At 31.5% G+C, this 25,708-nt stretch overlaps 2 protein-coding genes and 2 long non-coding RNA genes across 5 annotated transcripts in view; 1 reads left to right on the forward strand and 3 right to left on the reverse strand.

Moving 5' to 3' along the window:
* LOC113404070 (uncharacterized) overlaps window positions 1-25,708 on the reverse strand; it is a 282,204-nt gene that overhangs the window by 15,247 nt on the left and 241,249 nt on the right. The window lies entirely within an intron of this gene.
* Window positions 1,286-3,814, forward strand: LOC113404052 (uncharacterized). Its single transcript, XR_003369365.2, has 2 exons — window positions 1,286-1,653; window positions 3,511-3,814. It is a non-coding gene; the product is annotated as an uncharacterized LOC113404052 (long non-coding RNA).
* LOC135194659 (MAGUK p55 subfamily member 7-like) lies at window positions 2,376-5,916 on the reverse strand. Its single transcript, XM_064220402.1, has 3 exons — window positions 5,634-5,916; window positions 4,217-4,389; window positions 2,376-4,135 (listed from the first exon to the last, which is right to left on the reverse strand). The coding sequence occupies exons 1-3, from the start codon at window positions 5,734-5,736 to the stop codon at window positions 3,959-3,961; spliced, it is 453 nt and encodes a 150-aa protein (XP_064076472.1). The 5' UTR covers window positions 5,737-5,916; the 3' UTR covers window positions 2,376-3,958.
* On the reverse strand, window positions 19,274-24,897 carry LOC113404046 (MAGUK p55 subfamily member 7). Of its 2 annotated transcripts, XM_026644788.2 has the most exons (8): window positions 24,510-24,897; window positions 24,052-24,326; window positions 23,832-23,963; window positions 23,452-23,481; window positions 22,772-22,939; window positions 21,677-21,873; window positions 21,417-21,532; window positions 19,274-19,695 (listed from the first exon to the last, which is right to left on the reverse strand). In XM_026644788.2, the coding sequence occupies exons 1-8, from the start codon at window positions 24,538-24,540 to the stop codon at window positions 19,277-19,279; spliced, it is 1,368 nt and encodes a 455-aa protein (XP_026500573.2). In that variant the 5' UTR covers window positions 24,541-24,897; the 3' UTR covers window positions 19,274-19,276. The 2 variants fall into 2 exon arrangements, with proteins under 2 accessions (XP_026500573.2, XP_026500574.2); XM_026644789.2 differs by lacking the exon at window positions 23,452-23,481.

Consider the following 25,708-nt stretch of genomic DNA (forward strand, 5'->3'; position numbering starts at 1 on the left):
GCAGTTCTAATATATAAAAATATATATTTAAAAAAAACAAGCAAAATTTGATTTTCTCTAAAATAACTGTTTTCATAACTACAATTTATAGTATAATGTTTTAACGTTATATTTGAGTACTCATAACCTATTTCTTCCACATTTATAACACCCAGTTACTTATTACTAATCTGATATATATCGCTGCCAATAAAACTTACTTTAAAAGATTCCTTAATATCAATTATATATATACGATTATGAATACGAAGAAACTTATTTCATATGTTTTTTTTTTTTAAATCTATCACATTATTCTATTCCATGAGATCGCATTGAAAAATAATCTAAATCTATTTGAAAAGAGTGGAGATAATTATCTATGATTATATCTTATTGACTTTCATTGAAATACTACTTTATAAAAAAATTGTAGGCCATGTAAGAACAATATAGATAAGTCTTTATGATAAAAAAAAAAAAATATTAAATTTAAACTAGGCAACATTAACGTCAATATACAATCGATATTTTTTTGTGTCCGTAGCATTTGAAATCACTTTAATATATATTACTATGTATTGAACTAACTGAAAGGGTTGAAATAAACAATGTTAAATTATTTATAGGTTTTAAAATTAAACGGAACTAATAAATAAATGAATGGATAAAATATGTTAAGTACATTACGTTAAATTATTTTAATGAACACCGGAATCGTAACTGCAGATTTGAAATTATAAGAAAATTTAATTATAACCGTAAATATATTCAATACAAATATATTGAATATAGGATACATCATCTAATCTATATGAACCTACATAAGCAGCAGTCCGGCCAAGTTAAAATTAAATTAGTAAAATTAAATGTAAGTATTCCCTAGGGATATTCTAGTAATGGAAGTTACGATTTGACTTTACATACTAATAACGTAATTGTTTTTATTATTTTAATTTTTAAATATTATAATCTATTTATTTTTTTTCCTTTTTTTTAGTTTTATATAAAATCTACTATTTCCTCAGATATTCTTCCCACATTGTATTGTAATAAACAATGTTGTTTTTTTTTCAAATATTTTACCGTAATAAGAGATATAATTATGGAAGTACCTTTCGAATAGAAAATTTACCGAATAATATGAGCAAAGATACAATAAAATTTATTAAAAACATCTCGACTTTAAGAGTTAATTGGAAGAGCTAAGATATACGAACGATATGACGGAGCGAATGAACAGTGCAAAAATGTATAGAATACAAATTAATCAGACCAAATAATATATAACCAATTAACTCCTGACTCTATATATCTAACGAAGATTTCAAAAAGGTCTCAATAAGCGAAGAGTATTCGTGATTCAGGTAAAGAAAAAGTACTTAGTAAATGCATTTTGTCACACACATCATTGAGCATATAGCACGGCAAGGAAGACGTACTTATTAACTAAACTTATGTATTAATACGGTTTGGTGATTTATGAATAATGAGGATGATTATCATGAGAGTTAGCGAATTTAAGATTTTGCACTTTATTAAGTTTCCTTCGTGCTATACGCTCAATGCTCCACGTGTAGCATTTGCGGTAAACAGCTCGGATATTCCTATAATATAATATAATTAAATATAATACTCCGTCGCTGGCTTTCAGGTGGTGCTGTTATAACGTTAGTTGCTAAAATTTTATAATTGCTTGATCGAAAATTTAAAAGAAAATAATGTTAAATAATTTTAATACATCACAACATGCCAAGTCTAGGCAAAAGCTTTATTAACTCGTTGAAAAGTTCTTATTCAACGGCACTTACGCTTTCCGTCAAGTTATTATATTGAGAACTACAGATACACGAATCGGCAATAAATAAATTATGAAATGAACTGAATATAAATGAGTCAGACCAAATGAGACGTATTTATAAATTATAACGTAAAGCATATTTGATCTATCATTGATATTTTGACCACACTTCTTTTCAAAATTAATATGGAATGAAAAAAAAATTTAATCCGTTAAAATAAGGGTTAATTAGTTTTTATTTTTGTTTAGTTTTCGCAATTTTCTTTATTCTCTTACTAATGATAGACCTCAAACGTATTTTTTTTTTAATTAAAAATTTAACGAGTTTTGTTACATGTTTATTGACTCCATTTATTTACTCTGTCCAAAATTTTAAAAATGGTGATCAAACTATTCCCGATTGAATACTAAATTCAAAACTTTATAAAAGAAAATTATTTTATTTTATTTTAGGAGAACCGAGATGGCCCAATGAAGAAAAAGTCGCGAGGAAACCTGCGTGTAACGGATGAGAATCTAGTATAGGTGGATACCACTAAGGCGCTCTAGCCCAACACTGGGACATTTAAACGCCGTATTTTTAAGAAACAACCAAAACTTTTAACTGGCTTTTAAATACAAATGAACTTTCTTATTATAGTTTACTAAAACAACATCAACCTCACTCAGATACAGCATTTATCTAAATATCAATAATAATATTTAAATAAATGTCCGCAGCGGTGGAATCCTTGGATATAAAATCCCTATTCTAAGAACTACGTTTTGAAAGCAATTTTAAAAAATATTATTGTAATGTACATTACTTACCCTAAGATAAAATACTCTTGTACGAACTATGTATTTACAACTACGGTTCGTTTGCCTTTAGCGTAAAAGAGTGCGGGGAATATCGATCACCCTTAACACGTTTACATACTAATTACGTTAAAAAATAAATATATTATAAGATTTTTATTAAAGAAACGTATTGGCGCGTCTTTGAAAGATTAAATAGAGGCGCTCTAGTAAACTATAGGGCTTTGAGAGAGGCTCGTAGATTACTTATTACTTCGATTAAGACATTCTACTTTTCAAAAATTTATTCCAATAAATAAAGATCAGAAGGTCGCAAGTCCTACCGCGTGAGAGTACAGTTACCGAGACTAGAAGTAAAAGATACGATACAAGAACTAAGGGCTCTAAGAGTACTGGAACCATCGTGTATCGAGTTCTGATTACTGATAAGAATTGTAATACGAATAGTAAATAAGCTAATAAATATTGCAAACCGATACTACAACATCGTTACCAATACGTTACCTAATGAATATTTGTATATATCATTAATTCTAGGAAATATATGAAGATTTGTGAAAATAACATACACGCGGTGAGCCAATCATCGGTATATAAAGTACTGGAGACAACTCGAAGAGATTTCGCGACTCAGTTAAAGAAGATTTGATTAAACATTTTGTCACACACATCATTGAGCATATAGCACGGCAAGGAAGACGTACTGATTAACTAAACTTATATTATCATATGGTTTGGTGATTCATGAATAATGAGAATGAGTATCATGTGCATTAGCGAATTTATGAGTTTGCATTTTATTAAGTTTCCTTCGTGCTATACGCTCAATGCTCTACGTGTAGCATTTGTAGTAAATAGGTCGGATATTCCTATAATATAATATAATTTAATGTAATACTCCGTCGCTGGCTTTCAGGTGGTGCTGTTATAAGGTTACTTTTATTAACATTTTACAATCGCCTCGATCCAAATTAACGTATTAATGATCATTTGTCAAAGGAACACATCTAAAATCACGCAGATTGCAGTTACGGGTCTAAAGCATTGGAGTTTTCCTGGGTTTAGAGATTACGCACACATAGGACGATTAATATTTTTTATAAATAAATATATCTATACCTAAAAGGGCACATAAATTGAATACGGAAAACACAAGTATATACATTTTTACATCAAAAGGACAAAAAAAATAGAAATACGAAAGAACGCGAAAATATAATGACTGATATTTTTTTTTGCCAGCGATTACAATAAAAAAAAAATACTAAAAGGTCTATAAATAATTAACAAATATTAACAAAATTATTCTAAAAATCCTAACTGAACAAAAATTTGACTAGAATTGAACTAACTTAAACTAACGTTACAACCGGATACATCTTACTGCACCCAAGCCGCCGGGACCCAAAGCGGCTCGGACTGCACCCGCCAGGCCATTTTCAGAAGCTGTGTGAGTGCGGTAGCCAGATCTTCATTTACTATCTCCTCGTCAAACATGTAGCCATACAGAAAATTTATACGATTCGATGACCTTATAATATCTGCGAACTCCTCTTCCTGTGAAAAGGAGATGTTTGTCAATGGATACGGTAACAAAACTCAAGAGCACTTGAACTTGAGACATAAATAGACACTAACTGTAAAAGCTCTCGAGCTCTCCTTGTCAAATGTCGAGCGCGCATTCGCAGCAGTCCTGGTTTCGGAAAGTGTCTTTAACGACGGTGGTTTTATAAATATAATGTACGGCCGCAGTCTCGGGGTTCGCAGCATCTTCAACGCTTGCCAATGAGGACTCAGAACACATACGCGCCCTAAAATATAATTTACAATTGTTACTAAAAATATATATATTCCATATTATACTATATAATAATAATATATATGTAAAATACATTAAATCAATATATATATTTATACGACGCTATAGAGGCAAGTACTTCTAAGAGACACATATACATACGTAAAATAAGTTACATATATGTTTCTAAGCGACTGATGTTCTGCAACGAATTTTACTGCCGCTTATATATTCTTATGTAATATGACTTAAAATTTCCAATATTGTACTTAATAAACGACATAAATCAAGTAATTTGAAGGATACGTAGCAATTATGGAATTCTAATATTAGAAATATCAAGTATGTGCCTTCGTGAGTAAACAGAACTATACCTCTTAATGTTACCTTTATTAATTTACTATCCAACTGCTTGTTTTTTTTTTCTTGTTTAAATTGAATATTCAATGTGATACAATTTAGAGTGATCAGTGCTATGATATTGTTAAATTACAAGATAGTCGCTCCCCTTTAAAGTTTATATATGTCGCTTAGTAATAGTTGCCTTTCAAGCGTCGATACAGGTATATAGAATATACATATACATATGTGTGTGTATCCACAATATGAAGGTAATTATTCGAATATCTCAATACGCCAGCAAGTAAAAACGAAAACAACCTACTAACGTAATTATAATAGTTTAAGATGTCAACGTGTTTGCGTTAAGGTCGGTTAATATTAGGCGCATTTACAAGACATAGGCGTCATGAATAGGGCGCATGTGCATTGACGCAGTGTCATTTGAAGAGTATATGCAATAACGCAACTTCGTTGTCAAACGCAAAACGCATACCCTTAAACGCAGTCAATCGAAGCGCATGTGCAGGAATACTGCGTCATTCACCAAGCGCATGTGCATCGTGCACCGTCAATGCGTCATTTACAATACGCCTGTGCAAGGTGTTGCGAAGTACATGAAATTAGTTTTACAAGCATGCGCAACTTTGGGAAATCGATATATTGCAATATTATTGATTATTATCGCGATGCACTTCGCAGGGGCTTTAGAAGCGATTCAGATGATTATTTCCAGTATCTAAAAAGTGGGATACTGATATTTTCTATGAAGTGAAAATTGTTTCAAAGTAGCTCAGATTTTAATACAATTTAATAATATAAATAAAACATAGTTCAATATAATTATAATATACTTATAATATATTACGTATACGGTATACATAAAAATAATTTATACATAACTGTTCCAAACCTTACCTGAGTTCACTATAGTTTCCACACTTTCTGCTGATGTTCCATACAGATTCCCTTTGTATTCCCCGTGCTCTATGAACTTCCCTTCCGAAATGTCTTGTTCCATTTTTTCACGCGTGACAAAAACATATTCTTTTCCATTTTGTTCACTGGTTTTTTGAGCACGAGATGTATCTGAGTTGTAAAGTTTGTTAAGTTATTAAACCATAATAACAGATAAATAAAAAAAACAACAAAACACAGGACCGAACTGATAGAGAACTGAACTAAAACTGAGCCCTGGGCCCGGGGAATATTAAAAACGCATTGTCTCAGGTTGCGTAGCACATGCGCAAATGAATTGAGTACAAGATGGTCCCATGCACGTAAGCCACGTCAGGTGCGCAGTAAGGATGCGCGAATGTATAATGGTTTATAGATTTCTTGATTTCAAGACCAACTAAGCTCAATGTCAAGGGTCATATTAATAATGCAAAATTTATGTATGTATTGTAGAACTTCTGATGCATGACGTTAGATTCATTGTTCGACACACACATAAAGTTCATGCTTATACAAAACTGTCGATACAAAATATTACAATTACTTTTTATTATTTATTAGAAAATGTTTATTAAAATATGCCTTTGTTGTGAATGTTCGTTTCAACACATCGCTGTAATACACATCAATTAAAACTGAAATAATTTTATATTTGCTTGAACTATGTTTGCTCATAACCCAAAATCATGAGGAAAGGTATGAAACCAATGCAGTCTTGAGGCCGATTTTGATGAGTATCTTTTTCATGTTTCCAAATTATAATGTAACAAAAATATCATATTCAAACGATTGAGTGTACTATAATAATGTAATATCTCACACGAGGATATTGGCAAGTAAGCTTTTTCTTCAATTACCACCATTTCAAATGATACCTAAAGTCGAGAGGAGAGACTATCACACTAACTATTTTAGTATCGAAAATGTATTACAATTTAGTTTAGAGTAAAATGGCGTGTTAAATGTATACAGAAGAAGCATTGAATCGTTCTATCTCTTCGTAGTTTTGGGAAAATATTATAATACATTTTACATAATTATTCAGCTAAATAGGCATTCTATAATCCGCACACATTGAAGTGCTATATAAACACGAGAATAAGGATATTTTAGAAATATTTAAATAGCTACTGATTACATTTATGAATTTAAAATAAATAAACATTTAAATTAAAACATATAGCATATAGTTCGCACTCACGCCAATTTAAAACATTCATATTTCATACTGTGATACATGTTGTGTCCAAGCGACACACAAATCAATATCTGCACGGTGCATGTATTTCAGTCTCTTTCGCACCTGCAAGACTTCGTATTTACTCTAAATAAGAGCATGCGTATTTGACAGGACCCGGACGAAGCTACAACTCTCTTTGTTTCATGATGTTCTTTGTTTGAAATATATTCGTCTACTTAATAAAATTTTAAAATGACTAATGTACGCATATCCTGAGCCCTATAGGTCTAGCAGAATGAAATTTCTTAACATAGAAGTTGATTTTTGAAAATAAAATTTCACTAATACAGGAATTTTCAAAATGTATCTTCTAAGGGAATGAAAGATTGTATGGAACTCGTAACATTTGATATTAGAAATACACAAATCTGTTTTTAGGCTTAATGAGCTATGAAAGAAGCATTTTTTTTAATTCATCATCTAATTGTGTGAAATTGCAATTGATGAAATATGGAAATTGGTATTAGCCTTCTGTTTATAAGTAAAAGAGAGCTGCCAAAGCGTTTTTGCAAATTTATCAGCCAAATGAATGAAAGGTCAGCGCAGTTCAAATGTTAGCTTAGAAAAAAACATTCCATAAGGCGGTAAATATGGGGTAGAAAGTTCGTATAGAAATTCCTAATTTTTTAATGTTTGAAATATAAAACTTTTATATTTCAAACATTTCTACTTTTAAGTAAAAGACAAACGTTGCTGTGGTTTCCGATGAGTTTTCCATCGGGTCCACATCTAATAAAAAATAAAAATATTTTAATTAATTAATTATTCTTCATTTTATATTCATAGGGTGAATATATATTTTTACTAAAGTGTAAAATAATCGTCTATGTAAAACGTAACGAGTTTTTACGCCGCATTTTGGTTGATCGATAACATTGATAGTCCATTCTAATGGTCACACTAACCACGTCAAATGTTTTTTTTTTTTTTTAAATATAATATATACACACTTAAAAACTTTTAATTGGAATTGAAAAATAGATAAATGACCAAAAGCAGCCTAACCGTAAGGATTGTCTTTTTGCTACTGGAATTATTTGAGCTACATATGTCCAGATAAGAGCGACATTCTATAGAAGAATTAATAACCGGAATTCCTTCATCATAAATCATGTTTTCATATTCCATAATAACAATTATTTGAATATCATCTTCAGAGATAGAAATTTTGAAGCACTGATAATGCCGGATGACATATACTGTACTTAGTGTTTGTTATGGGACAATATATTTTCCTCTACTAGAAATACATACTATTATCAGGAAAATATTTTTTATCTTGCATCTGGAGCACTAATTAAACAATTATTATTCTTGATTTATCTTTAAAATTCATTTGTTCATTCTAAAATCACCTAACGCTTTTCGTGATTGGTTTTGCCATGAGTATCAATAGTCTACAATAAACCACCCAATATAAAATTAATTATATTGTACTGTAGACTATAAATCAAATCATTCTTTTTGTCAAAAAGTAAATTATATAAGAGATACATTTTGGGTCATCAAATCTGTGTCAAACTACAAGGTATATACAATATATACAATTTAAATTGTGTAAAATATTGTATTATATTGTAGTTAAAAGTTTAAGCAATCATAACAAATAATCTCATAGCATATATTGCGTCGTAGTTCATTTCGGGGACATTAATCAATACTTATAGGCTATCCCGCTCATAACCCTTGTCTAGGCCGCCTACAGCGCAACGAGCATGCGCTATTTCGAATGCACTTGTACGCAACGTATACACGCAAGGTGCCTATTGAACGCTGTCAAAGAGCAAAGGTCAAAAGCTTGCAATATCTATATTATAACATCTCTGATGACGCAAATGAAAGAAATTTGTAGACTCTAGAACGTTAAAATAAATTTAATTATCAAAATTAATTATTATTGTTAGAAAATGATTGATAATTTTTTATGGCCAAATTACGAGAATATTTCATGTTTATACCTAAGCATCTCATGTACGATACGCACAAGCGTATCTACTCCCATTTTTCCTGATCTAGAAAAAGCAACATGTAGTTATACGTCCATGATAGTCAAGGATCCATGGTCCATTTTTGTACTTGATTACTATCAAGCTAATATGTCAATTTATTAAGATTTATAAGACATATTTTATTCGTGTTACCTCTGTTACCACAATCGAGAGTTTTCGTACAGGAATTGTTGGGCGTCTCATCAAAATGAAGCTACACACGAAACATTAGCTTGATAGTAATCAAGTGCAAAAATTGTGTATGGCTCCTGAACTATGAGTTAAGCAATCTTCCTTTAAGTCAAGTTCAACATATAAAGTTTATTTTTTTGACCTTGGTATTTCTAGATATTATTGGAAACCCTTAAATATGGAAGATTGATTTTTTTTTCTTCTTGTTTACACGTTATATTCCAGTGATCTTACCTAAAATCCATTACACGGGTTAGGCGGATTTAAATATTGCAAAATATTGAAACAACGACTAATTTTTTAGGTTGTGAGTCTGGTAGAACCGAAATTCTGTAAGCCTTACGATTCGATAAGACTTTAATAAGGGTTTTTGGAGCTTACCCAGTGAGCCCCTTTTTTCTGGAAGATTCTTTCTTTTAACATTTTGGTCAGAAATAGTAAATTTACTGAGTAATTATTTTTTGCTTGCTCAACTCCGAATTTAACTATGGAATCGTAACTCTAAAACCATTTTTTAATTTGGAAGATGACTCAATGTCCAATATTACAATAACATGGTAACCCTGGCCTGATGCTGCGGCATCATCTGGAATCTGCACAAGACTATTTTCCGTGGGCGACTTTGTTTTATTTATCGTCAACGTAGGGAGAGAGATGTTCAAAGTTACATTGAGGAGCGTGTTCTTTTTGGAGACGGTTCGTGTATAGTCTAGAGTACCATTTCAATGATCGGGCACACGGAGCCTGTGTTCATGGTTCGTAAAAACGGTAGAAGAGCTGGTTTACTGCACAACGCTTTATAACAGAGGTTTTTAAAGATCACATGGTACCTTACATGGGATTAATAGACGAAAACTATACTGTCATCCAATATAATGCACGACCCCACGCCACCGCACGAGTTAGACAATATTGCGAAGAAGTACGTACCATGTATTTGCTAGTACGCGGGCCAGATCTTAATCACATTGTGCATGTTTAGGACAGTTTCAAAAAAGTTGTTTATCCGAGAACAGTATGCCCATAACAGCGGCAGTACTAAAAACAGCCATTTCCATTTTACAAGAATGGAACAATATTATAACAGGATATCTAATCAGATCTATGTGGAAACGATTAGAATCTGTAATATGGGCACGTGGAGGCAATACACCTTATTAAAAGAAAAAAAAAACCTGTTTCAACTTTTTTTTTATAAAAACGAATTTATCAATAAACCGACCAATACCAATTTTTGTTTCCAGTAAACTTAAGGATATGATACTATGCTGTTATGAAGTTAACGAACCAAATTATACGTTTTGATTCAAATTTGTATAAAAAGTTTGAATACTTAGTTAAAATGTTTATTTCCAAGGCGTATTGAATATTGATGCAGGCTGAAATAATCTGATCTGAGATTATATCTTAATTAAGCCTGATATTTCTGATTATAAAAATATGTGGATGAAATGTGTGGATTTGACTCCTATTGATGGCCGGATGGAAATAATGTATTGTAATTAAATGCCTACAGATTTCAAATTAATATTGATTTGATTTTCTTTACATTTCTCTTTCACTTTGTTTAAGTAACGGTATTTTACTGCTCCTAACCCAACCTTAGTAACGTGACCCTAGCAAAGATGATTTTATTGTGCAAATATGCTTCTTGTTTCAAATGCTACACATGAGGATGTTTAAGTTGTTGTGACGGTCGTGTTGTAGGAAACCACGTTTGGGTTTTTTTGGCATTTAAAATAACGTCCCTATCGCCTCTACTTGAACATTCATGTAGGCCCTGTACGCGAACAACAGTGCATGTTTCTCGTACTCCTACCATAAATCGTTGCGGCAAAGAAAATGTAGCACCTGCTGGATGTGCCTCAGGAATGTCTTGATAAGTGGAAGATGACCGTCATCGTCAGCAAGAAAGCCGTTCTGCTCATCAAAGCTGCAAGACCTTTGCATCAGCTCACCCTCTGCGGCCAGAAAGTGGATTGGTAGACTTCAGTTTGTTACTTGGGGGTGTCACATTGACCATGGTCCCAACCGTTAATAAAGCGCTGAATCATTATGCGATTCATAGGTCGAAGCTTTACCCTCTTCACATACTGATCGTCGAAGAAGATCAAACTATTCATCTACGGAGCTTACGTCGTTCGTCTGAGTCGTCGTCTCGTTTGTGAATCTCGCTTTGCTTCCGATGATACAGATCCAGCAAAACCGATGCCTGCGAATGGTAGTAGGAGCCCCGAGATATATGCAAAACGATGTCATACATTGTGACACCATGACGCTAACGGTGGAGAAGTTCTTATGCCATCTCCCACGGACGATGTTCGCTTGAGCGAACAAAAGTATGTCCGGACACATTCACGGCATATCAGGCCTAAAGGATTGACGTTAGCCGCGGCTACCAGTGAAGAAAAGTCCGGATAAGTAGGAAATCTTCGAGGTTCGTACTCAGACTGGATTTATTAGACCAGTCATGAGGAACCCTACTGACTGGCTTCTACTTGGATGAGGCAGACGGAGTGATGCGATTTTAAAATTTCTAAAAGAATAATTCTAATCTAATCATTCTAGGAGAATAAAAAATTAAAAGTATTATTTTGAGTTTAGAATTAGATCATTATATAATTTTTAGAAATATTTAATAGGCGAGAGTAATTTTTAATTGTTTATCTTAAGTTTTATTGTTTTTATGTTGTTTGTAATCAGTGCCAGAGAAACGTTAGCAAATGATTCAAATATTAGTTTATTTTTATAAATAAGTTTTAATACAAATAAGCAGCTTCATCATTAATCCCAAGACCAAACTAATATGTTTTGATATAAGCTTTAAGCGATAAATATGATCAAATCACGTCATTGTATAAAACAAAGTCGCTCCCCGTTGTCTGCCTGTTCATATGTATGCTTAGATCTTTAAAACTTCGTAACGGATTTTGCTGCAGTTTTTTTAATAGATAAAGTGATTCAAGAGGAAGTTTAATAAGTGTAATACATGCATAACATAGTAGAGAAACACTGATAATTTCAGAGGTTTCTAATGTTATGTCGTAATTAAACACATTTTTTTGCATTGGAAACGCTGGCTGAACCTTACGAGATAAATCAAAATAATATACCCGCTGGTTGCGGGCTGCTCAAGACCGGGCGTTGTGGCGATCTTTAGAGGAGGCCTATGTCCAGCAGTGGCCGTCCTTCAGCTGAGAGATGAGATGAGATGAATATACTACAGTCCGCGATGGTATGTGTCTTTTTCTTAGGGATAACACAATATCCATTTTTTATCCTTTAATTTTTAAGAGAAATAATGGCTTATTATCGAAGCGATTTCAAACAATACAGCATTAATCCTTATCAAGTTAAATATCTTACATACATTGTATATTTAAAATAGATCAATATGATTCTTAACTGACTGAAAAAGCTGTGAACATTGTATAATAAGACATTCTGTAGTATATTTAGTATCAGCATTGCACCCGTGCGAAGCCGGGGCGGGTCGCTAGTCATATAATAAAATGTATGCTAGAACTCCATTCACTTTTTTTTTAAATAACTTGAATAAAAATTTCGATAGTATATTTCAATTAAATATCGTCAGTTTTCATCGTAGTTTTGTATAATTATTTATGAAAGCAACATTCACTGAAGCCTTTACAGTTGATATTGTAACACTTTTCATGTTCAAATTTGGACAAACGTTTGTATTTGAAATTACTTGTGTTAAAGTTTACATAATTACAAACACAAGAATAATAATACACATATCTATATATTGACTATATAACCAATGGTTGCATACAAGCAATTACCCAGCTCATAATCCTTCTGGCTACAATTACATTGCGTTGGTTTGTACCCATGTAGTTGTTCATGAGTTCAATCTCAACCTGCCGTCGTCGAGCATCGGCTAACACCTCTTAAACTTACATAAAATGGCACGAAACTGAATTACTATGAAGAAAAAACAACCATACCGCAACTACGAGTGAATATCAATGGTTCGAAAAGTGAAAAAGTCAAATATCTCAAAACTTTGAAAGGGAATTTCACTGTTCTTCTCCCTATCGTCGTAATTTTCATCATATAGTGCTGTGCTCGTACATCACCTAATTTGGCAACTGAGTATCTGCTACACCAAAACCTGTGCTTAATCTTACTTTGGAAAAGTATAGGTCATGTTTTTTAAGATACATTCTCCATCGTTTATGTTTAGACTTAGCCTAAAGAACTTTTGCCAAGTACTTCAAATTAATAAGTCTTAATGAATAGGCTTTAAAACAAACTTTATGCTTCCAAGAATATTGCAACAACAAAAGAAACACTTTAGTGCTATCCACGATAATATGAATACTCAAATGGTGTTAAAAGAATTGTTATTTATTAATTGATTCATAACCCGAACCCGTACTTTCTCATAGTTGAAATATCCGTATGTGAAAAGATTCAATGAAAACTAACTTTTACTTGGTGGTAGGATTTTGTGCAAGCCCGTCTGGGTCAGTAATAATCACAATCAGTAATAACCCACTCATCAGATATTCTACCGCCAAACAGCAGTACTCAGTATTGTTACGTTCCGGTTTAAAGGGTGAGTGAGCTAGTGTAACTACAGGGACAAAGGACATAACATCTTAGTTCCCAAGGTTGGTGGCGCATTCGATGCGATGAAAGGTATGGTTAATATTTCTTGCAGCGCCATTATCTATGAGCGATGGTAACCACATACATCGTCAGGTGGCCCATTTGCTCATCCGCCAACATATATCATAAAACAAAAATATGTACTTGTTTTTATAAACTGCTTCTTTGCAGGCAATTACTAGATATAGTGCACAAAAATTCGCCGGTGACAGGATCAGGTTTTTGTCACCATAAAAATACAAGGTTTTAGTAGAAATTGTGACGTCCTTATCATCAATATAATGAACAAGCAATAACATATTCATCAGATACCCGACAACAAACAGTAGATCTTAATTGATTCAATTTAATAGCTTTTACAAGAGAATCCTAGAAACCATTAAAAAAAATACAAGATCAGAAAAAAACATAAGATCAAGAATGTATTGAAGTCAGTGGTAAGCCTTGAAAAATTATTTTTTACACGTAAAAATATATAAAAGCGTGTAACATATGTAACATTAAGTAAACTAAGTAACGGTACCATATCAACAGAAGTTTACAGTTACTGTTCGCTACTTGAAGTCGTAGTGTTGAGTTATATAACATTCCACTACGGGAACGCGACTACGATCTTCGTATCAAAATTTGCGCTTCGAAAAACTAGATATATAAAATTTGTCATAAAAAAGTAAGTAAATTGGAAAGGACATCATTCGACTGCCCGTTTCGCCGCGAAAGATTTCTTTGATATCTGATAGCATTAATTCGAATAGATAGCATTATTTTTTAAATCTACATTAAATAGCCAAGGACAATAATTAATAATGAACGGGAGAAAATGGTTTCGCACATAATCTATATTTTTTATTAATCTATAATAGATAAGTTACAATAAATGTTTCTAAAAATATATGTGCGGATATGACATCGCATACTTTCCTGTAGGTATGCATGTTTAAGACCTCCAATTTCTTAGTACTTTCTTTTGATGTATCTCTTAAGGTTTCGCCAACGTTAGCCATGTATTGAATAAAATTAAGAATCACGAAAAATAAAAATGACAAAAATTTACGGATTTCTTATAAGCCATCATTTTTTAATTATTGGATAAGACTAAATATAAATTAATTAGTAATATAGTCCACTCACATTAGCAAAAATAAGTATCAAACTCGCAATGAAAGATAATATTGAAGTTTTAAATATGGTAAAAATAATGCTCAAAATTCTCATAAAATCATGCGTTCATGTCTTAAGATATTCAAGGTCAAAATTTCCAAAATTATTTTTTTTGTAAATATCATACTTCTTGTGCCTTAAATATGTGATTATTGAGACCTATTTTATTCGGAAACAAAAATACGTGTTCGTCTTCTTTGTGGTAGTAAACCTTGTATTAAAGGGAATTTAGATGAGCATTCTCGAAGGATCATAAGTCACATTAAATCATCATCACGATTTAATACATCACTGGCAGCGGCCCCTTCGCGAAGTCGTCAGGGCGGTAATCAATCTATTAACAACGTATCAAAATAGCACCGACACAAGCTTCAAGTGCATGCATGATACGTTCAAATACAATTTTTATACTGTATTTATTTAGTACATACATACAGTATATACAGACGTTTCAGTTATGCATTCGATTTTTTAATGCAATTTATTGTCGGTAAAATAGTTCAGACACGAAGCATAGCAAATAAACACTTTCGCATTTATAATATGTATTTATATTTCAAGTCCCTATTATGTTTTATGATGTAGCATAGCTTATAATCGGTTAAATGAATAAGATTAAAATATGACAAGCAATTAAATGGTTTGCCGATATTGATTGATTGATTGAAATTGATTTGCGACAAAAACAATCCATTAAATCATTTGGACAGCATTCAGCATACAAAGATTTAGCTTGAAATAAATAAAAATCAGGCTGCCACCGTTATCTGCTAACAATGTTAGACTGTCAACAAATTAACCAATAGGTGTCAGTCCGCTTATATTATAATCTGTCTGCTTAATAAACAGTCGAGCTGCAAAAGTATAGTAAATCTTTGGAGTACGTTTGTTTTAGAGAATAAACAGATATAATAATGCTCGATGGGGAATTTTATGAGGTTAGGTATTTGTTGATAAAACGTGATTCGATCAATGCAACTTATATATTTAATCTGCTGACCAAACTTAATAAAGGCAGTCGAACGTGACAATAAATGATTGATTGAGATATATTTGCTAAACATAAGTTACTAAGCAACTAGCAATTTTGCCAGATTCATAATAGGTTGGGGAAAAAGTAATCCCACTAAAAATATTTTCATATAAAGAAATGAGTACCTTGGCGGCATTTAAGAAATGTGTACGCTCGTTTCTTGAAGGTTCCGAAGTCGTATCGGTTTGGAGAAACCGCCGGCGAAAGCTGGTTCCACAGAGTGATTGTGCGAGGCAGAAAATGTCTTAAAAATCGCGCTGTTGTGGATTTTCGTACATCTAGGTGATGCTGGTGAAACTTGGAATATTGACGAGATATTCGAAGGTGATATTCAGCAGCCGGGATTAATACAAACAATTCCTCGGAACATTCCCCGTCAAAAATGCGGTAGAAGATGCAGAGTGATCCAACATCTCTACGCAAAGCCAAAGGATCAAAAAGAGATCGGAAAGGGCTTGATCGTCGATAATTCAAACTGCTCTGCGTTGGATACGGTCAAATGGAAGAAGCTGGTACTGAGAGCACCCGCCCATATGTGAGAGCAGTATTCCATGTGAGACCGCATTTACGATTTGTATAGTTTTAGGCAATAGGCTGATGTGCAATGCCGTCTGGTCTTGCTGAGCACACCGAGCTTTTTTGATGCCTATTTGGCTTTACCTTCAATTGGCCGCAGAACTGAACGAGGCTAGAAACATCGAAGCCAAGTAACTGTGGCGGCAATGTGAATGTTCTCAAACCGTGGAGATTTTATAGCGGTTAACGCGCAAACTTGTATCTTATTTTTATTCAACTTATTGACAGTGCAAGTCATGTGGTCTCATCTTGGCAACATTTTACATGAAAATGTTTTTGGTGGAATTTCAATTCTTTTTGTAAGTTTCTTTTGACAATTGACCATGTTTTTTTCTGGTGTTGTCTTGCACTTCAGAGGTGCCGTTTTAAAGCCCACTCCCTATCTTTGTGATATATATATATAGTGATAGAGCAGGGCGATAGTTGGCTCTTAAGCGATTATATTCAAATATAGCTGACTACTGTGTATTAATACTACTAAAGTCAATACTTATAAGGTGAACACTTTGCAAATGAATCACTCTAGAGAGTGCTAGAGAGCGTTCTCCTGTAGGCAAGAGAGAATCTGGATGAGCCAATATCAATGAGAGAATTCTTCACTTAGCCCTTGAAAGTTTGTGTATGGTGATATCATACGCGACGATACATATTGGAAGTTTCCACGGTGAAAGAATGCTCTATTAAAAATTTCATAATCGAAATATTCTTCTTCGTACATAGTTTCTATGTACGAAGAATATTTCGATTAAGCGTTTTTTGTGTTATTTATAATGGGTTACACTATTATTTTATAAGATATTTTTATTATTATTTATAATAACAAGGAGTCCTTATATCAATTTTCTCTCAAACTTGCATTCCCTAGTTTAGGGGGGTTTATAATTTTTATATTCTTTACGTACTTATGTGTTGTTTATTTGTTCGATTCCAGAAGGTCATATACACCATATTTTATTTTTTTTACTTCCGAAAAGGAAAAAGTGAAGCACAGGCTCATCGAAAATTGTTGGTTGTTTATGGTGACGAATGCTTAAGTCATGAGGCAACGAATAGCGTAAAAATAACGATAGCGTTCACAAAAAGAATCTTTTTGCACACCCTTGACCACACATCTTTAAAAACGCGCGAAAAATTGTAAAAGTCGCGAAAAGTCATATGTTAAAACGGCACATATATAATTGATTATTGACATTAATATTTAAATAACAAACAAAATGACTTTTTCTTGATCTAAATTATAATATTCTCCAGAGCAAGCAGACACTATATTATAAAGAGGTAAAGTTTGTTTCTTTGCATATTTGTAGAGCATAATCTCCGGAACTAATTAAGCAATTCTAATAACATTTTTCATTGATTGAAAGCTTCATTATTTCTGAGTTCTATAGAGTATACTTTATAATTATATAATTTTCTTTGCTAGAATTTTATATGTTATTATTCAATTAATATTTATGCATATTCTGAGATCCATTAAAACAAAGGTTTTAATTCCGTCTACTATATAGTGGACTTTGCTTGCTAGAAACTTTCATTACAACGTGGTATAAAGATATAAAAAGATACCCCAATATGAGTAAATCTCAAATTTTAGTGGTAATACATAATTGTTATCTCCAAATTGTTATTTAACAGTCGAATAAATAACATTATATAATAAAGAAACGCCAAACCGATTGATATGATTTCGTTTAAAATATATGTATTGGACGACATTCTCAAGTATGGGGACAAACAATAATATATCTATTCTTTTATATTATTATAAAAAATCTTGTTTCAATTTAAATATTATTAAATTCTAACGCAGTACGTGCGCTAACGTTTCCGATTTAAACAGATGTGTGCTTTTGAAAAAAAATAGTGTTATGCTTTTAATGTAACTTATATATAATTAAACATAATAATTCATGTCGTGCTGCTAAAATCTGCATATTCTTGAAGAAATTATAAGATTTATATCCGCGAATCTGCAGAACCATCTTACAATTTTATTTTCAGAACTGGCAACAGCTTCTGCCTCTCAACTTTACATAGAACTGTTCCCTTGCTATTTACTATTACGATAAGGTAGGTAATAGCAACAACATTCACACCGCAAAGCGTTGCAAGCTAATTGCATAGCGAACATAAAAATAAACATTTAAATATTGGATGGTATCAACAATGGGCCTCAAGGCTATTATTTCTATAAATAAAGCCTACGTACAAATGTTTCGCGGGCCACCATGTATATGAAGCCCTATTAATAAAGTATATATGAAAAACAAATCGCAGCATTAACCTTTAGAATTAACAAAGTATATTTCATTTCGTCCAAGGCAAAATAAGCTTACTAACATTATTAAGGCAAAATAACAACACAAGGTACTGGCAATGCAAAACACATATTACTATAAAATTTAAAAACTAAATATAGAATAAGTTTGTTTACTTTTTAAAGTTATGTATGCACATTTATAATATTTTATAATTAAGCTGACGAATTAAAGTATTGTAGATGGTATATTAATTTTAAATGTAAAAATATTAACATAAATGTAAAAATATTGTCTTTTATTTATATGTAATTTTAAAACAATTTTATGTGTATTCCTTGTTTTGTATTATTCAGCAATTATTATTTCTCGACAATTTAACATTCGCTGTTTAATTGTTAGTATATATATATATAATATGGTGTTATGTAGTGGTATCGAACTAATTAGATATGCTATACTTAAATTAATATAATTTTGGTTGTAAAATATTTTAAAGTGATAAACGTATAGTACAGTCACATCACGAAACAAAGAGTACTGTATACAAAGATAAGTGCACAATTTTTGCCATAGTAAAAATAATTCGCAAAATGTATTCGCCTCAAATAATACTTACAAGGTACTGGTGTGACATATTTCTCTGGATCGGTTGCCACCAGCCTCCTTCGCAACTCGTTGCGACCGACACCCGGAGCACCAACCAGCACGATGGGTCTAATGAGGCCTGGTCGTGGATACAATCTAGCGACCTCTTCGTACGTCGGAATCATTTCACGATCGAAATCATCATTTTCTTTTATATCGTATATGATTTTTTTAACTTTGGGCGTAGACTTGCAGGGCAATAGAGCGGTAGCGTTAGGTGTTGGTGAACAAGGAGTTTTGGGTCCACAGTCTGAATTGGCCGCTGATGGACTGCACAGGGCGGCCTTACCTTTAAGAGATAAAATAAATTATGTATGAGTAATTTTATTATGAATACATCAAAGAAAGTTTTATATTCATTTCATATTATCATTATCTTTTAAATCTTATTAATTTACTATAATAATAATAGAGCTACAATTTTCCGATGGAACATAAGATAAGGTCGCAAGTTTCTATTATAACTAATAAACGCAACTCTTATTTATAATAATAGTGATTATTATGCACAGTCTAAGGATTCTGTACCATAGTCTACCCAACCGAAGAAGTAGTAATAAAAAAACCTTAGATTTACATATTCCTTGTGATTTGCTAAATGCTCTATATTATTCATAAGCAATTCTTGACCTAAATATCAACTCAGTTCTCTTTCAAAGGTTTCAATAACAACTTCACCGATATTGAAACGTTATTGAATTAAGAATCACTAATGAATACCATAGATTATTCTTCACCGATAATGAAACGCCTTTGAATTAAGAATCACTAATGAATATCATAGATTATACTAGATATCCGCCAATTATATCACGTCAATTAAATGTCAAATTGTTTTTTTTTTATATACAGTGTACTGTATAAGATAGCTTGATCTTTTTGACAGATGTAAATTTTTCTGATCGACATAACTTTGCAATGACGAACATATTATTTTCTTAATTTAATGATTTTAAAAATTGTAAAAATGTTTAAAAAAATACATATAATACAAAAATTCCTAAAGATTCAAGCGTTATCCGAAAATTTTAAGACTGTTTCTATTATATATTATTGCTTCAAAGTAAAATTTTAATAGAAACACTGAAAATAATTGTACAATGAAAAACGGTCGGACGGTAGGGACGCGAATATCAGGCAGTAACTGCTACAAATATCGATTACAAAAATCCTTATTAATTCCTTCCTTCCTAAAAATCCTTATTAGTTCCTTTTGGTTGGGGTCTCTTTAGCTGGTATATCTCTTTTTAGAAAAATAAGTTAAAAAAATTGAAATCTAATTTGTATTACGCATTCCATCGTTCCATCAACTGTTATATATATGTTATATTTTCTGTTTCTCATCACTAGCCCGTCTGTCAAAAAGATCAAGCTAACTTGAACAGGGTATAGATGAACCATTGGCTTCGGCCAGTGTGTCAGACCATTGGTCTGCAACGCAATCCCACGATAACCATTTCAACTTTTTCAAATAAATATCCGTATTCATTGTAATTCTTCGCTGGCTCTAACGGTGAAGGGAAACGTCATAGGAAGCCTATATAATCCGAGATATTTCGAAAATATGTGAACTTTAAAATTTATATACTAAAATATAACTGTCTGCTTAAGGTTGTTTTAAAAGTATAAATGTTCAATGGTGGAGCCTTTTTATGCTGACATTGTATGGACTTAGATAAACCTGATTTTCTATTATTAAGATAGATAATAAACGATTTTTTTAATAATCAACTTAATATACATATATATGAATATGATAATGTATGTATAGAATGGGTGTTTGCTTTACTATAATATAAATTTTAAAAAAATTGGTAATTTTTTATACAACTTGGACACCTACAAACAAGACAAAGTTTGTTATAATTACACGTATTTTTTAACACTTTGTTATAACTTTCTAAGTAAATAATAGTTTATGTTCTAGTATAATTTATATAGATTTCTAGTTAGAAGACTTTTGACTAAATAATTCATCTCAGAGGCAAATAATAATTAATATATACTAACCATCTAAAGTTTGTGGATCAATTTGACGTTCGTGTATAATTCGCCCCTCTTGAAGAGCCCTTGATGGTATTAGCCCCGCCCTCATGACTCTATCGCCTTCACGACGAGCCTGCCACCTTTAACCATATAATAATTTTAGTAAAAATAACACAACAACGAAATTTAAGCAGTATTTATTATATAATTAAATTAAATAACGGGTTATATGTTATTATTTAAGAGTGGACGAGTAAATATAATAGGTATATCTTATAACTTACCAATAGGCATCGTCTTGAGAGACTATATGCAGGATGTCACCTTTTTTAAAATTAAGACCAGCTTCTTTGCATGGAATATATGGATCTTCAGCAGAATTATAATGGAATAGCGCTCGTACTCTCACTTTACTTTCTCTTGACCCACCTTTGCCAAAAGACGGTACTAACTTGAAAGTTATAGTCCCCTCAGAACTTTGCTGCAAACATTCAAACCTACATTACTTAAGTATTTAGAGAGTATAACTTATAATAATATTAATAAATAAAATAAAATAATTAACATAATTATTATTAATACTTCTAGTCTAAAGAAACTAAAATAACTAAATAAAGTTGTTTTTGTTTGCATCTAGGCACCCAATTAGATTATCTGTTGCACTTGTCAAGGTCCCTGGCATTGCCTAAAATGCTAATTTATAGTACATGGTAGACAGCGGGTAAGTTGTGTAAAGTAATTTATCACAAAAACTTCATTTTAATTGCTACATAATGTAACGCTATATGCTAAGCCAAGTCAAGCCAAGCCGAGGCAAGCCAAGCCAAGCTATGTCAAGCCAAGCCAAGCCTTGGAATTGAATAGCAGACCCATTCTTTTCCGAAAGTTACTCATTAGTTATGCAAAAAAGACTCGCCCATGGCAACCGATAGAACAGAGAAAGAAAAGACGGGCGGTAAAATATACGGAGTGGAAAAAATATAAAAGATTAATAAAAAAAATACATACAACATAGTTGTTGTTATTTCCTTTCGTTTCAATATCAATATTTTTACTACAGAAATTAAAAAAGTTAGCTTTGTTTATGTTGTTAATCTCTTATTGTTTATTTAAAATTCCTTGAATAAAAAAAAATCATTATACTACAAAATATTATATACATATAAATGGTGTAGCAAATATCCATGAGCGGTGATAGTCTCTTTCCATCAATGAGCATACAAGCCGTTTTCCATTCTATCAAACTAAAACAATAAAAACGCCTTAACAAGAGCAACAGATGGAATGGCAGTAGAGAAGCTCCCAGCAAAAAGAGAAGCACCTTTAAGTTTACGGTACAAACATATGAAGCCAAAACATTTTCTTACATTGGATCTTACCAAGATCGAAAGAACATCTGCTGGTGACTTATTCTCAACACTTATTCCATTAACCTCTATAACTTCATCACCCGCGTGAATTAGGCCAGAACGATCAGCGGCACCACCATGCATGACTCTAGCTATAACAATTTTTCCAGTTTCTTCATCTGTTTTTATAGTTGCACCCTGGAAATAATTTTATGTGTGCGATTTTATTAATGTAATGCATAAAATTAATAAATAACGTAAATGGAGTTCGCTTAGCATTTTTAAATTTTTAAACTAAAAAAAAAACAATGTATTACATTGATGTGGAAAATTGGTGATAATCAATTGTTTTTTTTTCATTGTTTTGTTTTAATTCACTTCAAAATCACATTCAAATAAATTTGGAACATACCAGGACCCATGTGGAAAAAAAATAAGGATATACAGGTAACAGTTATGCATTACTTATTACAAAAACATCTAGAGATAGCAGCTAGTAAAAATTGTTTCATAAGGTGAATGATATAAATAATAAAAAGAGTTAAGAATAGGTTTTGTCTAGTCAATCATAATTGCTAGTGTCTTAAATATAGATACTACGAGTCAATAAAATTAGTATGAATTAAGAGAAAAAAATTATACAACATAAAGAAACAATACAACAAATGAAAGCACATTGTTTAATAATAAAATTCAGCTTCTGGACTTACCACTATTGGCTCTGCACTCTGAGCACCACCCTTTTAATAAAAAATGAATAACTTAAATACATACTTCAAAAATACCAATATTAATAATTTATAACCTAACACTTTTTATATGAATAAGTATACAGAGTTCACCCTTTTTGCCTTTCAACTAATAATAAATTTCCTTTTTAATATATTGACTAAAAGGAATATTGGTGGAAGCAATCAGTTATGTGATATGTATATACAATTTACTTATATATAGGCCTAAATTTATACTCCTTAAATGCTATGAATATTTTATTATAATGTAGCTGCTATTTCTAAATGAAGATGTACCTATAAATACAGTTCATGGCTGTTTCAACATTTTGTCAAGCTAAATAAAAAAAATTACATACCAATGGTTCATCACTTTTAACAAGTTGAACAATTTTTACAGTTTCCTCTTCATCATCAGCATCAGCAGGTATGTCTGGTAAGTGAGGATAATAATCTTTTTGGGCCACTGCATCATGTGTACAGAGTATTGCCTATGCATTAAAATTATAAGAAATATTTTAATATTTAGTAAAATTATTTAATTAACTATTTCCAAATTCATTTTAAATAAAATGTTACCTGGAAATGCGGCTTCTGCAGTAATTTCAACAGCTCTTTATATTCATTTGAACTTATCACCACCTCACCAAACATTTCTAACACCTCCAGAGTTACTTGCATTGCATTAGAGAGTAATGGATAAAATTTATCATCTTTACATTGTGCTGCTACAATTTTATTATGTACTTGAACAAGTGCATGTAGCTGCTTAGACTGCAGCAGTTCACTTAAGAAAGCTACATCTTCTCCATCTGATTGAACTTCCTTAAGTGAAGATAAAAGACGAGTAAGAGCTAAAACACAAACATATATTCAGTTATTTCAAACAAAACAAATCCTACATCTACAGCTATGTGTTTGTATATTTATAATTTTTTAAGTAAAAAATTGTAAATATTTACACATGTTGAGATAAGTTTACCAATTAAACTAGTTATTTAATAGAAATGTATGTATATATTCCTTCATCAACATACCAGGGTCCCAATTGTCTGTGGAATTATCCATATTCACATAACATCAAAGTCGCTGATAAACTGCGAATCAAACTTCTCCTAAACCATTGTAATAAATATTTATTATCACTTATATAATAAACCACTTTATAGTACACCCTTGGATAGGTTGCTTTAATTTTATTGTCGTTTACTTACACCTAAGTAAAATAAAACTATACTTCATTTAGAATATAAAATTTACAAGTATCAACGTTTTAATAAAATGAAACAGTGTGTTTTTAAACATAATATTGTGCATTTTGTGAACAAGTGAATGATTTGACAGTAATAGGTAAAAAAAGTGCGCTGGCCGTTGACAGAAATTAGACAGTGAGCTGTGAAACCACCCTTATTCCATGATATAATATATGACATACCTTTAGATCTACAAGATTGACATAGACTGCAGATTTTACAACGCCATCTATGAATCAATTTCAATATTTATATTAACAAGTCTGTATTTATTATGATATTAATTTTGACTTATTATCTTTTTAATGTATTTAAATATTTAAAAAGACTTTTAAAATTATATGTGTCATCTTATTTTAAAGTGTACAAAATATGAAGCGTTACGTATTTCATATATTAGAGCGCCTTTTTTAAATGATACAATTTTATGACTTCATTAAATACTTCGAGGCTATTCTTAGCTATTTTTAAATCAAATAAATCAATAATACTCGTGCGAACAGTTTAAATCCGCGTCAAAAATATGGAAAGATTGAGGACAAAACAATTTAAACTACATGTTGTAGGTATGTTAGGCCTTGAATGAAAAATCAATATCCCTTCGAGTTTAAATATATGTACTGTACATTCTACGCCTGTCTCAAGTTGACGTCATACAATTATAAATACATGCCTTTTAAAGTTGCAATAACCACATAACTCATAAAATAATTAGTGTATAGTAATATGATATGAAAGTAATAATTTATATTTCACGAAAATATTTTATAACGCCTAGATACAATACTCTAGAAGCATTTTTTTTATAATGAAAAGTTAAATAAATGATCAAACAAAAATAAATTTGAATACAATTAAAAATTACACTAAAAATATTGATAAAATTGTGTTATAATGGCGGTGAAGAAATTTATTATTTTAATTATATTTAAAAATATTAAACATTATATGAAGGGAGTAGGCCGTAGGGCGCTCACACAAAG

Source organism: Vanessa tameamea, chromosome Z (genome assembly GCF_037043105.1).
Source record: "Vanessa tameamea isolate UH-Manoa-2023 chromosome Z, ilVanTame1 primary haplotype, whole genome shotgun sequence".
In the NCBI taxonomy this organism is placed as follows: Eukaryota; Metazoa; Arthropoda; class Insecta; order Lepidoptera; family Nymphalidae; genus Vanessa; species Vanessa tameamea.